The 17,266-nt window shown below is 46.1% G+C and overlaps 1 protein-coding gene across 2 annotated transcripts in view; it reads right to left on the bottom strand.

The window, feature by feature from the left end:
* Positions 1 to 11,901, bottom strand: part of WWOX (WW domain containing oxidoreductase) — a 984,723-nt gene extending 972,822 nt beyond the window's left edge. The window contains exons 1-3 of one of the 2 annotated variants that reach the window (XM_082607915.1): positions 11,626 to 11,898; positions 5,500 to 5,564; positions 2,586 to 2,643 (exon numbers count right to left, since the gene is read on the bottom strand). In XM_082607915.1, the coding sequence (XP_082464041.1) occupies positions 2,586 to 2,643; positions 5,500 to 5,564; positions 11,626 to 11,732 (230 nt within the window). In that variant the 5' untranslated portion in view covers positions 11,733 to 11,898. Of the gene's footprint in view, positions 1 to 2,585; positions 2,644 to 5,499; positions 5,565 to 11,625 lie in introns of both variants that reach the window. The other variant, XM_082607914.1, reaches the window with a different exon arrangement.
* Between the last annotated feature and the right edge of the window lie 5,365 nt (positions 11,902 to 17,266).

Here is a 17,266-nt window from a genome sequence, read left to right on the forward strand (position 1 = left end):
AAGTAGAGAACTCAAAATGATAAAAAGACAGTAAATATGAAACCAGCCAACTACTAAAATTCTAATAATTTTCATTATAAGGCTGTACTCACTCTAGTTTTGATTTTGGAGTTGATTGAAATCTTGTAGAAAGAATATTAAACTATACTGGTAGTATAAACAATATATTAAAATACATCAGTACAACCTGTTCATACAGATGAATAGCTTGCTCCTTAACAGAATAGGTTTATTTTTTACATTTTAAATGTGATCTTGGGGTTTGAGATAGACCTCAAAATATCTTGAAAACTATTAAGCACTCTCCAGAAAGAAAGATTTCATGATTTAAAATGCATTTGTGGGAATTCCCTGGTAGTCCAGTTGTTCGGACTCAGCACTTTCACTGCCGAGGGCCCAGGTTCGATCCCTGGTCGGGGAACTAAGATCTCGCAAGCCCCACGGTGCGGCCAAAAAATAAATAAAAACATTAAAAAAATGTATTTGTAACGTGTATGTGTGTGTAAAATTATATACAGTTTGAAATCAATACTCGTCACCCCATAAATACTAAGACTCAAGAATAACCCAACTTTCATTTTACTTATAACCACAGACGCCAGATAAGCATTTTGACTCCAGTGCCTTACAGAGGACAGAGCAGGGGTGGAGCCGGGTCACCCTGGCTCACAAGAGCCAAATGTGCATCTCTCTTCCCAACTCCTCAGTGACTTTACCTCGGTAGCTGGAAATAAGCTATAGGGGAAGTATTTATACGACGGAAACAAATATGGGCTTTTCCCCCCAGGGAACTGGTTGTTAAGCATTTACCAGCACACCTCTCTAACGGGATCAGAATGGGGAAATGACTGGCCAGGCAGCCTAGCGCTCACCTCCCTTAGGGCATTTCAGGGACTGAATGAGCTAATACTACAGGTATAAGTTGGTTAGAACATGCCTGGCTCATGTTGGGTGCCAGATGCGTGGTTACTGTTGCTGTTTGTTATTGGAATTTATTCCAAAGATAGTTTTACAGAGGAGGATGCTCAAAACATTCTTTATAATTACAGGCATACCTTGGAGATATTGCATTGCAGGGTCAGTTCCAGACCAATGCAATAAAGTCCGTGTCAGGCTTCCCTGGTGGTGCAGTGGTTAAGAATCCACCTGCCAATGCAGGGGACATGGGTTCAAGCCCTGGTCCGGGAAGATCCCACATGCCAAAGAGCAACTAAGCCCATGCGCCACAACTACTGAGCCTATGCTCTAGAGCCTGCAAGCCACAACTACTGAGCCCGCGTGCCACAACTACTGAAGCCCACACGCCTAGAGCCCATGCTTCGCAACAAGAGAAGCCACCGCAGTGAGAAGCCTGCCCACAACGAAGAGTAGCCCCTGCTCGCCCACCAAAACTAGAGAAAGCCCACGTGCAGCAATGAAGACCCAACGCAGCCATAAATAAATAAATTAATTAATTGATTTTTTTAAAAAGTCAGTGGCGCACGCAATAAACCGAGTCACACAAATTGTGTGGTTTCCCAGTGCATATGAAAGTTATGTTTACACTACAGTCTATTAAGTGTGCAACAGCATCATGTCTAAAAAAATATACACACCTTAATTAACAAATACTTGATTGCTAAAAAATGCTAACCATCTCCTGAGCGTTCAGTGAGTCACCAACTTTTTTGCTAGTGGAGGGTCTGAAATATTGCGAAAATTACCAAAACGTGACACAGAGACACGAACTGAGCAACTGCTACTGGAAAAATGGATCCAAAAGACTCCCTTGAGGAGGAGTTGCCACAAACCTTCAATCTGTAAAAAAAATGCAGTATCTGCAAAGTGCAGTAAGACAAGGTCTGCCTGTACAGATGCCAGATCACAGGAATTTAACAACATCAATGCCCAGTAGGTAATTTGATAAATTACAGTATATCTATACAAAATAATACTATATAGCCGTTAAACGTCATTGTCTTGAAAAATTTATAAAGATATGAGAAAATGCTCATAAGAATTATGTGGAAAAAACAGTTTACCAAACAGTTCATGCAATACATTTTCTTTTTTTTTTTAAGCACTTTCTATAGAAAGACTGGAAGAAAAAAATCCAAAAATTGCTAAAAGTAGTTAGTCCTGCTGGCCGGATTACAGTTATACACTATATAATATTTTCCTACAGTCAATGTATATTCCTTGCACAAAAAAGTTCCTATTAAAAAGCAAGATGGGGCTTCGCTGTGTCACAGTGGTTAAGAATCTACCTGCCAATGCAGGGGACACGGGTTCAAGCCCTGGTCCGGGAAGATCCCACATGCCGTGGAGCAACTAAGCTCGTGCACCACAACTACTGAGCATGCGAGCCACAACTACTGAAGCTCGCACGCCTAGAGCCCATGCTCCACAATGAGAAGCCACCGCAATGAGAAGCCCGCGCACCGTGACAAAGAGTAGCGCCGGCTTGCCGCAACTAGAGAAAGCCCGCGTGCAGCAACAAAGACCCAATGCAACCAAAACTAAATAAATAAATGTATTAAAAATAAATAAATTAATTAATTAAATAAAAAGCAAGATGACTGAGAAGTTTCTTTGCAGACACTTACTCGACAAACAACACTTGTCCATTCTCATCAGTTTCTTGTTCCCATCCATAGGGCAAATCTGAAACACAGAAGGACAACAGGTCTGTGTGGGGGTGGGGTGGGGTGAAGTGAAGCCCCTGCCCTTCCAGCCCCAGACCTATCCCACCAGATCAGCAGGTCACGTGCTCCAACTACGGCAGGTACAGAAGGCCCATTACCCCAACCAGACTCTACATTCTGCCTCTTGCTTGGAAGTAACACTATTTCACTCTTCTTTTTTTTTTATTTTATTGAAGTATAGTTGATTTACAGTGTTAACTTCTGCTGTACAGCAGTGACTCAGTTTTACATATATTCTTTTTCATATTCTTTTCCATTATGGTTTATCACAGGATATTGAATACAGTTTCTTGTGCTATACAGTAGGACCTTGTTGTTTACTGATTCTATATATAATAGTTTGTATGAGCTAAACCCAATCTCCCAATCCATCCCTCCCCCAACCCCACCTTCACAACCACAAGCCTGTTCTCTATGTCTGTGAATCTTTTCCTGTTTCGTAGATATGTTCATTTGTGGCAATTTTAGATTCCACATATAAGTGATACCATATGATATTTGTCTTTCTCTTTCTGAGTTACTTCACTTAGTATGATAATCTCTAGGTCCATCCACGTTGCTGCAAATGGTATTATTTCATTCTTTTTTATGGCTGAGTAATACTCGTTTGTACTGGGTTGGCCAAAAAATTTGTTTTTTTCCATAAGATGACTCTATTAGCGCTTAGTTGTCCAACTTCATTCGAAACAATTTTGTTAGATTGTATTGTGACAGCTGTCATAACAGCATGCTTTTTTAAAAAAAAAACTTATCAAAACTGGTGAATTTTTGTGAAGCCATTTTAATATTGAAGATGGAGAAAAAAAGCAACATATTCAGCATATTATCCTTTATTATTTCAAGAAAGGTTAAAACGCAACTGAAACGCAAAAAAAAGATTTGTGCGGTGTATGGAGAAGGTGCTCTGACTGATGGAACGTGTCAAAAGTGGTTTGCGAAGTTTCATGCTGGAGATTTCTCACTGGACAATGCTCCATGGTCGGGTAGACCAGTTGAAGTTGATAGCAATCAACTCAAGACATTGAGAACAATCAACATTATACCATGCAGGAGATAGCCGATATACTCAAAATATCTAAATCAAGTGTTGAAAATCATTTGCACCAGCTTGGTTATGTTAATCGCTTTGATGTTTGGGTTCCACATAAGTTAAGCAAAAAAAACCTTCTTGACCGTATTTCTGTATGCAATTCTCTACTTAAATGTAAGAAAAATATTCTGTTTTTAAAACAAATTGTGACGGGCGATGAAAAATGGATACTGTACAATAATGTGTAACAGAAGAAATCGTGGGGCAAGCAAAATGAACCACCACCAACCACAGCAAAGACCAGTCTTCATCAAAAGAAGGTGATGTTGTGTATATGGTGGGATTGGAAGGGAGTCCTCTATTATGAGCTCCTTCTGGAAAACCAACAAGTAATTCCAACATGTACTGCTCCCAGTTAGACCAACTGAAAGCAGCACTCGACGAAAAGCGTTCGGAATTAGTCAACAGAAAATGCATAATCTTCCATCAGGATAATGCAAGATTGCATGTTTCTTTGATGACCAGGCAAAAACTGTCACAGCTTGGCTGGGAAGTTCTGATTCATCGGCCATATTCACCAGACACTGCACCTTCGGATTTCCATTTGTTTCGGTCTTTACAAAATTCTCTTAATGGAAAATATTTCCATTCCCTGGAAGACAGGAGAAGGTACCTGGAACAGTTCTTTGCTCAAAAAGATAAAAAGTTCTGGGAAGATGGAATTATGAAGTTGCCTGAAAAATGGCAGAAGGTAGTGGAACAAAACAGTGAATACGTTGTTCAATAAAGTTCTTGGGAAAATGAAAAATGTGTCTTATTTTTACTTAAAAACCGAAGGAACTTTTTGGCCAACCCAATACCACATCATCTTTATCCGTTCATCTGTCGATTGATAGTTAAGTTACTTCCATGTCTTGGCTACCATGAATAGTGCTGCTATGAAGATAGGAGTGCGTGTAGCTTTTTGAATTACGGTTTTTTCTGGATATATGCCCAGGAGCAGGATTGCTGGATCATATGGCAACTCTATTTTTAAGACTATTTCATTCTTGGGAATTCCCTGGCAGTCCAGTGGTTAGGAGTCCACACGTTCACTGCTGGGCCTGGGTTGAATCCCTGGTCGGGGAACTAAGATCCTGAAAGCCATGTGGCCAAAAAATAAAATAAAATAAAATACTGTTTCATTCTTGATCATTCTTCAACACTCCATTCAGCTTCTGCTTTTCACAAAACCCTTACTGGTTGCTCCAATCAACATGAATTCTCCTTTGAATGAATTCCCAGAACGTATCTACACTATAGCAGGCACCCAATACCATTCATATGCTGACGTGTGAAGATTCATATTATAGACCAGTTGCATTTTTTTCCCAAGGGCACATGTTGTCTTTTCAAATGGACCCTCAACCTCTTGAAAGCAGGGACCTTCTTATACTTCTATTCCATGCATGACACACTTACTCAGAAGCACCTACGAGTCAAGGCAAGCTTTACGGAATTCTATCAAACACTGATATATTTAATTCCAGGATAGGAACCAAGACCAATTTTACAAACAGTGCAACTACGGAAAAACCTAATGAACTGTGAATTCAAGGCCCCTATTATTTTAATACGTTCTTATTTAAGAAATCATTCTAAGCACTCCACCCCAAGAGCTCATCACTTCCTTCTACCAAATCCTACAAACTCCCCAGAGGGAGAGTCCAGCTCCTGTGACAGTTTTCCCATCTGATTAATGCTTTAAATACAAGGGTCTCTGCTTTATGACAACAACATACGAACCTCCTGCTATTCGCTTTCTTTTTCCAGTTTTCGGATGTTCCCACTGAGTCTTCTCTTCCGTGTGACTGTTAAAAAAAAAAAAAATCCATGGAATACGTAGTAAGTAAAAGTTACACTTCTAAAAATTAATCAATGGCATTAAATTTTTTTCTCCCCCACGTGATACTCTGTCAAGAGTACTCAAGGGCTTCCCTGGTGGCACAGTGGTTGGGAGTCCGCCTGCCGATGCAGGGGACATGGGTTCGTGCCCCGGTCTGGGAAGATCCCACATGCCGCGGAGCGGGTGGGCCCGTGAGCCATGGCCGGTGAGCCTGTGCGTCCGGAGCCTGTGCTCCTCAACGGGAGAGGCCACAGCAGTGGAAGGCCCAAGTAACGCCAAAAAAAAAAAAAAAAAAAAGAGTACTCAAGTCAGACACTCAGAAAGAAATATTCAGATTATAAATGTTACTGTTTGCATCAGGTCAAATTCTCTAGGTTGGAAGCAGCAGCAGACTGGGAAAAATCTCCTGAAAACCTGTATCTGTTAGCTGGTGGTGAAGCCAGAGGAAGAGGACTTGACCCCAACTGGGGGTCAACTCTAGGAATCTCGCTGAATCACTCAAAATACCTAGAGAGGTGTTTTGTTTTGTACTTGTTTTAGTTTTTGTTTTAGTTTTATTCCAGGATAGATTGAAAAATTTCAGTCAAATTTATAATGCTGATATGCAGGTATCATTTAGATATAACCTTAATCTTCTTAAATGTTTATTCTTTCCACAGATTTAACTTCAAAGTGTTTTTTAAGCACTGATTCCTCATTTCATCCAAGAGGGTAAGGCAGCTCCGTAGGCCAGTCACTCTCCTTTGGAGCCTCAATTTCCTCATGTGCAAAAGGGAAATAATCCTAGTATTCATCTGAGGAGAATGCTACGAGGATACTGTAAATAAAGGGTTGAACACAGTACTTGGCATAAAAAGCTCTCAAAAGTTCTATTATTTTGAACAAATCAAATATACAAACTAGTCTGATTTCTGTGCCAAAGTAGCATTTCATCTTGGAAGAGCACACACAGTTATCAGTGAAGCCATGGGCCAATAACAGACTAGCAACACCTGTCAACAGCTGATCCAGTATGGAGAAAAACATAAAATTACTTAATCAAGGAAACAGCTGCATGTTGCAAGAGGCATTCAAAGTTCAAATGCTCAGGCCAAAGTAGAAAATAATACTTAATCACTGACAACCAGATGATAGAATATTCCTTCCCTATCCATGATTTTAAAGAGAATAAATACAGAGAGCTTGTGAACACTCCGGAAAGACGTTGCGCATCAAAAGCAGGGTCTTTCCAGGAACTGCTGGCTTCTGGTGTTTTGGCAAACTATCGGTGGCCAGTACAAGGACACAGTGGACACTGGACTCAAAAGGCCAAAGACCTGAGCTCCTGCACTGCCTGCACCCAGTGAGTCAGTCTCCCTAGAAGCACATCCACCTCACAGAGCTGCTGGAAAGGTAAGAGACACCATACCTGGGACAGCAACTGATGAACAATTAGATCACTGTACAAACAGAGGGTATCAGCAAGGACCATCTCCCACCTGTGTATCCCCCCACCATCAAACCCTGACTGCAGAAAGGAAGCCCAAACAGGAGTAAGAACCAGGTTACATTTGGTAATTCGGATCCCTTGGAGAAGTTTTTCAACTTCCCTGTGCCTCAGTTTCCCCATCAGTACAAAGGGGATAATAATGGCCCTACTTCCTGGGGTCATAGAGGACTCGGTGAGTAACGTGTGAAGAACTATGAATGGTGCCTTTGACAGAAAAGGATTATTTTCAATAAACTTTTATATAAAATTAATTAAAGGGTGTTCCTTTTTCATTGTAATCTAAAATGACTTTTTTTTTTTTTTTTTTTTTTTTGCGGTACGCGGGCCTCTCACTGTTGTGGCCTCTCCCGTTGCGGAGCACAGGCTCCGGACGCGCAGGCTCAGCGGCCATGGCTCACGGGCCCAGCCGCTCCGCAGCATGTGGGATCTTCCCGGACTGGGGCACGAATCTGTGTCCCCTGCATAGGCAGGCGGACTCCCAACCACTGCGCCACCAGGGAAGCCCTAAAATGACTTTTTAATGAACAGAAAATTAAAACACATGTCCCCAAATTATCTTATTCTCCTTTAAACAGAAGCCCTTTTTTTCTTTTCTTTCAGTAAGCTTTTTGTCATTTAAAACGATAATTAACAGTGATCTTAATTTAAAACAAAGGGATCAAAATTAAATTCACACCACATTACATGGCTATCACTTTCAAGTAGGCTCCTCTAAGTTTTTTTTTTTCCTTCCTTAAGCATAGTTTCTTTTTTTTTTTTTTTTTTTTCTTTTTGCGGTATGCGGGCCTCTCACTGTTGTGGCCTCCCCCGTTGCGGAGCACAGGCTCCGGATGCGCAGGCCCAGCGGCCATGGCTCACGGGCCCAGCCGCTCCGCGGCATATGAGATCCTCCCAGACCGGGGCACGAACCCGTATCCCCTGCATCGGCAGGCGGACTCTCAACCACTGCGCCACCAGGGAGGCCCCAAGCATAGTTTCTTGAAGTTAACTGGGAGACCCAGAGCCACCTGTGGACAGGGACCCGCCTCCCATAGGGGCAGGCCAGCCATCCCTCTGCTGCCAAAAGGCCCGGGCTTCAGAATAAAAGGGGGGCAGGAGTGGAGGACCCAGGACGGCCCAGGCGACAGGAGCCACAGCCCCCAGCATCGAGACCTCGTCCTTCGGTGCCCCCGCCCTTTGGTTAAGGCATAGGGGCTTCTCTGGACCGTGCTAGGGAAGGGAGAAAGGCTCATCAGCTCTCTCTGGTAACAGGTCTGTCCTCAGCAGCATGAATGTCCCCTCCATGGGAGCCCAGCCTGGAGGGGCCTTGAGCCAGGGGACACATGTGTCTTTGAGGTCTGAGTGCACCCTGGGGAGTGTGAGGGAGCCTGAGGGGTTGACAGAACCCACACAACAGAAGAGGGGCGAGACTATGAGGGGGTTTCCCACAAGACCCCAGAGGCCTGGTTGAGAGCTACAGCCTCTGCCCTTGGGCACAACCCTGCCGCAGTGGGATGAAGACCATGGGAAAAAGGAACGACTGCAAGGGCAATCTTCTGGTACCCGATCAGCCAAGCTGCCCAGACCCCAGTGGACAAGTGACCTTCGAGAATTAGGAGTGAAAAGAAGGATCAGGATGCTTGCAGGTCAGGAGAGATCAAGGGGGACTGCTGGGAATCCAGGGTCAGGATGGGTCAGGGGCATCCTTCAACTCCAAGCCAAAGAAAAGAAGGCCGGTAGGACAGGAGAGAGAGAGTCTGGAGAGAGGTACTCCCACCCCCCCGCTGGGAGCCCACCAAGCCTTGTCACCACAGTCAGTGTAAACAACAGGGCCAGATACCGGTGTGTGTGTTGGGCGAGGGCGGGAGGCAGAGAGGGGCGTAGTTTTCAGAGACCGCATAGGCGCCACGGAGTCCCCTGGCCGTGGGCTCCCCGGAAGCTGTGAGCAGAGCTGGCTGGGGCGTGTAGGTCTTACCGAGTGAAAGAAGAGCCCCAAGCCCAGATGGTGGATGCCACCCAGGAAGGCAGCAGATGGGAAAGGCCACCCAACACAAGGTGAGGTGCAGGAGGCAGGGTGAGCGAAGGAGCCTCCAGACCCAACGCGAAGTTCCAGGCAAACTTGAAAGGAAGCCAGGGAGCTCTGGGGGCAGCGGCCAGAACCGGGACAGGCCCCACCCAGAGCACGAGCAAAGGAGGTCCCCGAAGCCGGGAGGCAGGCCGTGTGCATCCTCGCGTTCCCAGGGCCTAGAACGCCACCTGCCCAGGGAGGCCCGCAGGAAACCTTCCCTAGATGAGCTGACTGACTCGTTCCCTGGCTTTACTTTACGGCGCCAGGATGCTACGCATGGGGGATACAGAGGGGAAGGAGAAAAGGTCCCCGCCCTCACGAAGTTGACAACCTGGGGAGGGACAGAGAGCAAAACAGGGCCGAGTAGAGCGTAGAAAACTACGGACAAGGGAGAGCAAAGTGGTGGCAGGCAGGCGCAGGGCCGATGCAAGGGAACGCTCTCGTGGGCAGTGACGTTTAAGCTCAGCTCCGAGGGATGAAAGAGCGCTTCAGGCAAAGGCTGAGGCAACGGCAAATGCCCATTCAGGAGTTGCCCGGAGCCCGCCAACTGCCCCCTGGCTCCCTGCTGCTAGAAATGCCCCTTCAATTCTCCACAGCAGAAATCATCCTTCTAAAGACACAGTCCGCCTGCCGATGTAGGGGACGCGGGTTCGTGCCCCGGTCCGGGAAGATCCCACATGCCGCGGAGCGGCTGGGCCCGTGAGCCATGGCCGCCGAGCCTGTGCGTCAGAGCCTGTGCTCCGCAACAGGAGAGGCCACAACAGTGAGAGGCCTGCGTGCCACACACACACACAAAAAATCATAAAGACACAAACCCGAGGTCACTCCCTGGCTCCAAGCCTTCAGTGGACACATGGGTCCTGCTGACAGAGCCCAGATCCTCCGAGGCACAGAAAGGCCTCCATCAATCAACTGTGGCCTTCCTTCCCACCTCAATTTTCAGGTTCCTGCACCACCGCACAGGCCGGGCCTCTGTTTCTTCTACCTGAGCTGCCCTCCTGCCCCTGGACCTGCCCACTTCTACCTGTATTCTAAGGCACAGCTCAGCTGCCCACTGCCCTAGACACCTCACCACCTACCCACACAGCTCATGCTGGGCAGGCTGCCACTCACTACACACACTGCGTGGGGACCACGTCACTGCACGTCGCTCTGTCCTATACGACTGGGCACTCATGAAAGTGACAAGCGGTCTTATTTTTTACTTTTTTTTTTTTTGCCGCGACGTGTGGCATGTGGGATCTTAGTTCCCCGACGAGGGATCGATCCTGGGATCCCTGCAGTGAGGATGCGGAGTCTTAACCACTGAACAGCCAGGGAAATCCCAACGAGCGGTCTTATTTACCTCAGTAAAACCAATGCCCAGCAAAGAGCCTGGCACAGGATACATTCCCAGTGTGTCATGAATGAACTCACCAAGGTCGTTTCCTCCTGTTTTTCTTTCTAGCAAGCCACCGAAGGCAGCAGAGGCTCACAACCTGGGGCAGATTAGAATCACGTGGGAAGATTTCACAACCTACCACTAGGGGCGGGAGGCGGGGCAAGAAAATTAAATGAGAATCCCTGGAGGTGGGAGCCAGGAAAAGAGAGTTTGTTTCCCAGGTGTTGAAAATCACCAATTTACATCCATGTTTCTCAAAGCCGTAACCTGCCTCAGCTGGAAAGCTTAATAAATAAAGAGTCCCTATGTTGGCTGCCTGCTGCATGAGGCTCTCTGTGAAGACCCCAAATCTACAGCTATGATGGTCCCCAGGTGATTCTAATATCAGGCCTAGAAGGTGTTGTCACAGCTGCAGAAATCAGGAAAGGCTAAGAGTTATCCAGCATTGAGTATGTTTAGGCCTGTGCTAAGCCTTCACGTACAGGGGCTCAACTAAAACTCTCCAACCAACGTATTTAGCAGAAAAGAAACCCGTGACTGAGAGTTATTCCAATGGCCCAAGGTCACACAGTAAGTGGTGGGAGAGAGGGTCTCCTGGTGTTTCCCAAACTTTCCCGAGAACCACAGTAAAGCTATATTAGCCATTTTATATGTATACATATATATATATATACACACACACATAGTTATACTAGGACACTTGTTAAAAATACACACTCCTAGGTCGTCAACCCAGACCCCCCAGAAAGGAGGGGGCATCGGCATTTTTTTCTTATTTTGGGGGGGAAAGGGAATGAGGCCGGTCTCCCATCCTTGCACCGTGCAGCGCTGCCTACTGGGCAGCAGAGAGCGCGCCTGAGCGCCGCCAGGTGACCCCCGCTGGACCCAGGGCCAGAGAGGGGGATGGCCCGTCCTCAGGACCCCGGCAGCCTTCCCTCTGAAGCCCTTCAACCATGACTGCCACTTCGCCCTCCCAGGCCAAGCCTGAGCGCGAGCCCGCGGCCCTCCCCGCGCAAGTGGCATTCGAAGGCAGCGCGGAGTCCCGGGCAGGTGAGCGGCAGGGTTCCAGCTGCGTCCCAAACCCGGCGGCCCCCCGGCGGCCCCCTTACTTGGCATAGTAAACCCAGCCGTCCTTGGTGGTTCTCTGCTCCCAGCCCGGGGGCAGCTCGTCCTCGCTGTCCGTGTCGTCCAGGCCCGCGTAGCGCAGGGCTGCCATGGCTGCAGAGCAGGCGCCCGGTCACCCGCTCACCCGCTCGCTCGCTCGCCCGCTGCCGGGTCTCCGCGCCCAGAACTCACTCCCGCTTCAACCGAGCGCCGCGCGCCGCGAGCCCCGAACGCTCGCGCCTGCGCACTGTGCCGCCCGGCGCCCCTCCGCCGACTCGGCAGGTGAATCCAGTCTCCGCAATTGCGCAGCTGCTGGAGTAAAAGGAGGCGGGGTCTGAGAAGACCTACGGGGAAAGCACCCACGAGCTCCCACGCCCCCTCGGCTGGAAGTAAAAGCCGGTTGAGAGCTATGTGGCTCTGGAGGTGGAGTCGAGCTTCGACACCTCCCGGCCGCAGGCAAGGGGGCGTGGGCAACCAGTCACGGTCCAGGACTCCGCCCGTTGCTGGGCGACCCGTAATCACTTCCGCGTTGTTCTAGCCAATCATGCAGGAGCTCCAGCAATTGGGCATCCTGGGAAATGTAGTCCAGACCCTGCCGGAATAGAGCGTGGCGCGGAAAGAAAGGAGGTAGGTGCCGGCTTTCTGGGCTATAGCCTCTCCTTTTTTTAGGGCATTAGGAAGAATGAATGGTCCTGCTCAGAAACCTTCCAGAGCTTTCCATGACTAGGCTGATTCACAAACTTTGTTGTGCATGTAAACTCAACGCTGTAAACCGTGGGAAACATTAAAAACACAAACTCCTGCCCCTTCTGATGCCCAGTCCTGGAGAAGTTTCTTCTAGCCACAGCATGGTTCTGTTGATAATAAATGGCCAACGTTTATGGAATTTTCCAGAACATTCCCTGCTTGGAACTTGCTGCCCAGCTCAGCGTTACAGAGAAATCTACTGACCGTGATCTCTCTGGCCTAGATTTCAGAAGAATGCAAGCCTCCGTGGAGGAATTATGTGTTTCAAAGGGATGAAAACGGGGAGAAGGGATTAGCTTTTTATTTTCTTCAAGTCTTGAGACTGATATTGCTTTGGGATTCCTGCTCTGCATGCTCTTTAGGGGAGACACTTGCTTTCCTTTGAAGTTGCCCAACCAAAAGCTAACTTAACGAAACCATATTTCCGTTTTAACAGACCCAGTATCCCAACTCAGATCTATCACATCACTCTTTCCAAATCCATGTACATTTAAGTGAGCTACTATTAATCTGCTGCCTTTCTGCTTATCCCAATTTAACCCCTTGCCCCTGTCACCCAAGCCAAATTATTCCTTTGATATGAATAGGAAATTAGGTCACAAAATCCCCTAATAGTGGAGAGGGGGATGAATACAGTCAAACTGCTTAGACTCAGTTTCTCCAATGAATATCTTTAGCCTGTGCTCTGCTTCTCAAGGACCTACTGCTTAGATTTATCTTGGAGCCTTAGATTTATCGCCAGAGCCTCAACTGGCACCTGTTGCCTATGACTTGGCATCATTCCACAGGTGGTGATACAGTATGGTGTCTTCCCCAAGCTGGGTAGTGCTCCCCTTGGCAGGATTCTCAACTTCTTGTTCAACCCTCTGCTCTTCCTACCACTTTAAAAGTTCCTCTAGGCTTCTCCTGCCGTGGACACAGGGCTCCTCAACTTCAACACTACTGACATTTGGGGCCACTTAATTCTTTGTTGTGGGGGACTGTCCTGTGCTCTGTTGGATGTTTAGCAGCATCTCCGTCCTCTACACACTAGATCCGGTAGCGTCCCCTTTCCTGCAGCTGCAACAACCAAAAATGTCTCCAGGCGTTGCCAATTGTGCCCCCAGTTAAGAACCACTGATCTACACTGAAGGTAAATCAGGAAATTACTAGCATGTGAATCAAATGCTGAGATTTATTGAAGGCATTGAAGAGCCCATTTCTGGCCAGAGATTCACAAGATGGTACTCAGATCCTGCTGGTTCTGTTCGCTGAGTTCTCTAGCATTATCTGAGGGCATCTGTCTCTCTAATTCCTAGTCCATCCGCAGGTGAGAGACATGGGCTTACAAGTCTGGCTGGGTGGCCTGGACACCAATCATGGTCCCAAGTGGTTATGATGACCTCATTTTATTCCTCTCTTCCTACGTCTTACCTGTGGCCTCTATCAGAAGGTCAAAGAAGAAAGACATTCAGGCATTTGGGGATTTGTGTGAGTAAGCATGCCAGATTTTAGGATTTATAGTCTTTTGGCTTCACTGAAACTAATATTGTTTTAGTTACATTTATTCGATGGCAAGCAACAGAGACTCACTCAAAAGTTTATGATCAGGATGCAAATGAGCTCAATTAGATTGTTGTCACAACCTGTGGGAGCCCAGGGACAGGCCTGTTTTTTTTCTGTCTTGGGTTTCATGGTCTCTTGCTCCTGCTCTGTGTTCATGGGCTACTTTTTTTTTTTTTTTTACTCTTTCCTTACCGGCTTCCTCTATTCATAGTTCCTGCTTCACTTGGACTTCAGCTTGGATGCAGTTTTGACTTTGGATCTATCAGAGGGTGAACCCCGTTTAGCTTGTAAGATTATTATGGGTTTGAGGAGTCTTAAGTTTGGGAATGAGCCAAGGTCCTCGACATGTGCTTACGAAAGCCTAAAGAATGGTTTCTTATTGTAAAGCCAACTGAACCACATTGATTATTAGATAGGAGGTTAATAAAAAAAAAAAAAGTCAACATGTGGTTATAAAACTACACACCAGATGGTGCTATGTACGCACAATTTTAAGGCTAAAGCCCAATTGCCGACAGGGATTTCTACATTTGAACGTTTCTTTTTGATCACTTCTGAAATAACTGATAATTTATGAACAAAAGACTGATCACTTTTCTTCTGAAAGCAGTTTGGTATCACTCATGCAGTGGGCACAAGTTTTCATGTAACACTCCTGAGACCACGTTTCTTTAGTTCATTGTCATGACCGGGATGGTAGTCATTTCCTCCCCCTTCAGACACACAAACGCCCCAACAGTTCTGCAAACCTGCTTTAACTTAAGCCACCATTCCTTAGGAAATTAAGTTTTGGTGCCAAACTCAACATGTTAATGAAACCTGGGAAGCATCCTGGCTCTTCTGATAAACTTCTCATGCAAGATAACCAATAAGCAAAATTATTGAACAGGATTCTTAGGGAAAACTCTCCTGGTTCATGTGGACTTAGTAAGAAGGCGTTTTTGTATTTCACTTATTCAGTCAAACACACAATGAGTGAAAAATAAAAATATGCTATGTTTCTAAGAAAAGCCGAGGAAAATGAAACACCTCCTGCATCCAGAAATCAGTCAGAATAAAACCAACAGGCACACAAAGAACCATGGCTTAAGGGTTCTGAAAGCAGTTCCAACCAAGACCTATAGGTCTGCAGAGACGGGGAGAGTCCTGGTGATAGGGTTTCCTATCATTTTTCTTGGGAACCAAACTCAGCTACTGTCACAAGCTGTGTGTGACAGAGGCCAAGTCACTTACCTTAGTCCATTATTATCGGCCCAGTTGTTACAGATGAGGAAAGGGAGGCACAAGGAATTGAAGTAGCTTGCCCAAGGTCACTCAGTGAGCAAAAGCCAGCAGGATCTGGGATAGAACCCAAACAAGGGCACTTGCCCCAAACTCATCCTCTCAACCCACTGCCCCACATGCTGCCTTTCCAGAGCAGAGCTCCCCAGTGCTGGTCCTCGGGTAGATGCCCAGGGGTTTTCAGTCCTCCATGAGCAAGTGAGAAAAATAAGTAAAAGAAGTGAATTTTTCATAAAGCTAAATATATTCCACTTAAACTCCTGGCGGGGTTTCCTATGAGATTACATCTGTTCCTTTACTTTCTGGTATTCTATTCTTTTCCTTTTTCCCAACATGTTTTATTATGACATTTTTCAAACATCCAGAAAAGTTGAGAGATGAGTATAATGAACATCCATAGTATCCCACCTCCAGCACACACACTTAGATATGGTCATGTTTCACCTTCTGCCATATGGGCTTTAAAGAGACGAAGCTTGATTGCCTGAAATATTAGGAGAGAGTGATTTTGTTTCATTTTGAAAGTCCTTGAGACTGAGTACGAATGCTCATTTTTCTCCTGGGCCACCAGTAGGCAGTCTCCCCTGGTGAGCTCATCCCATCCATTGCAGCAACTTCCGGAAATTAGACCCTTCCATTTGGAGACTTCATTCGTTTAATTTATGTGTAAAGGCCCCACGCTTCAATGTAGCTTTCTGGTATACTTGCTAACTTGCCGACATTCACAAAATTCTATTTCAGCCTGACTTCATTACCGTTTCCTTTCTGTCTTGCAGGGAAACAATCCCCATCCAGGGGGTAGTCACGTTGCCATGAGGAGTCCATTCTATTTAAAATCTTCCACCTCCTGTTTAGAATGTCTTATTTTAGCAGTCAAAGCTTCCAAGACGTTGCTCTGAGCCACACCCGTCACAATCTTACAAATGAATTCTTCCAAAGACTCCAGGTCCTGGAGCCCAAGATTCACCCCAGATCCTTCCAGACATGCACGTGTAAATATACCAGGGGTTGGGGGAGCAGCACAAAGAAAAAGAAAAAGAAAAGAGACAGAGAAATGCAGATCAAAACTGCAGTGAGGTCCTACCTCACACCGGTCGGAATGGCCATCATTAAAAAGTCTAGGGGCTTCTCTGGTGGTCCAGTGGTCAACACACCAAGCTTCCACTGTAGGGGGCATGGGTTTGATCCTTGATCTGGGACTAAGATTCCACATGCCGTGGGGTGTGGCAATAAATAAATAAATAAATAAATAAATAAATAAAAAGTCTACAAAAAACAAATGCTGGAGAGGGTGTGGAGAAAAGAGAACCCTCCTACACTGTTGGTGGGAATGTAAATTGGTGCAGCCACTATGGAGAACAGTGTAGATGTTCCTCAAAAAACTAAAAATAGAGTTACCATATGATCCAGCAATCTTACTCCTGGCCATGTATCTGGAAAAAAACTGTAATTGGAAAAGATACATGCACCCCAATGTTCATAGAAGCACTACTCACAATAGCCAAGACATGGAAACAACCTAACTTTCCATCAACAGAGAAATGGATAAAGAAGATGTGGTATATATATATAATGGAATATTACTCAGCCATAAAAAAGAATAAAATAGTGCCATTTGCAGCAACATGGGTGCAGCTAGAGATTATCACACTAAGTGAAGTCAATCAGAAAAAAAAAGACATGAGGATGCTCAAGCAGCCCTGTGGAGAGGCCCACAGAGTGCAGAACTGAGGTATCCTGCCGGTAGCCAGCATCTCCTCACTAAGCCACAAATGAACCACCTTAGAAGCAAATCCTTCAGCCCTAATCAAACCCTCAGGGGCCTGCAGTCTTGGCTGACATCTTGATGTAACTCCGTAAGTGACACTGAGCCACAGCCAGCCTACTAAGCCACTCCTGTACTCCTGACCTTCAGAAACCATGTGAGATGATAGACATTTATTGTTGGTTTTAATTGTTGGGGTAATTTGTTAAGCAGCAGTAACTAATAACTCGAATTAATACACCCTCCTTTTGCTTTTGCATAGGTGGAATCACATACTTCCCTCTAGGATAGCATTCAGTAACATTGAA

This window comes from Mesoplodon mirus (assembly GCF_964341445.2).
Source record: "Mesoplodon mirus genome assembly, chromosome: 19".
Taxonomy (NCBI): domain Eukaryota; kingdom Metazoa; phylum Chordata; class Mammalia; order Artiodactyla; family Ziphiidae; genus Mesoplodon; species Mesoplodon mirus.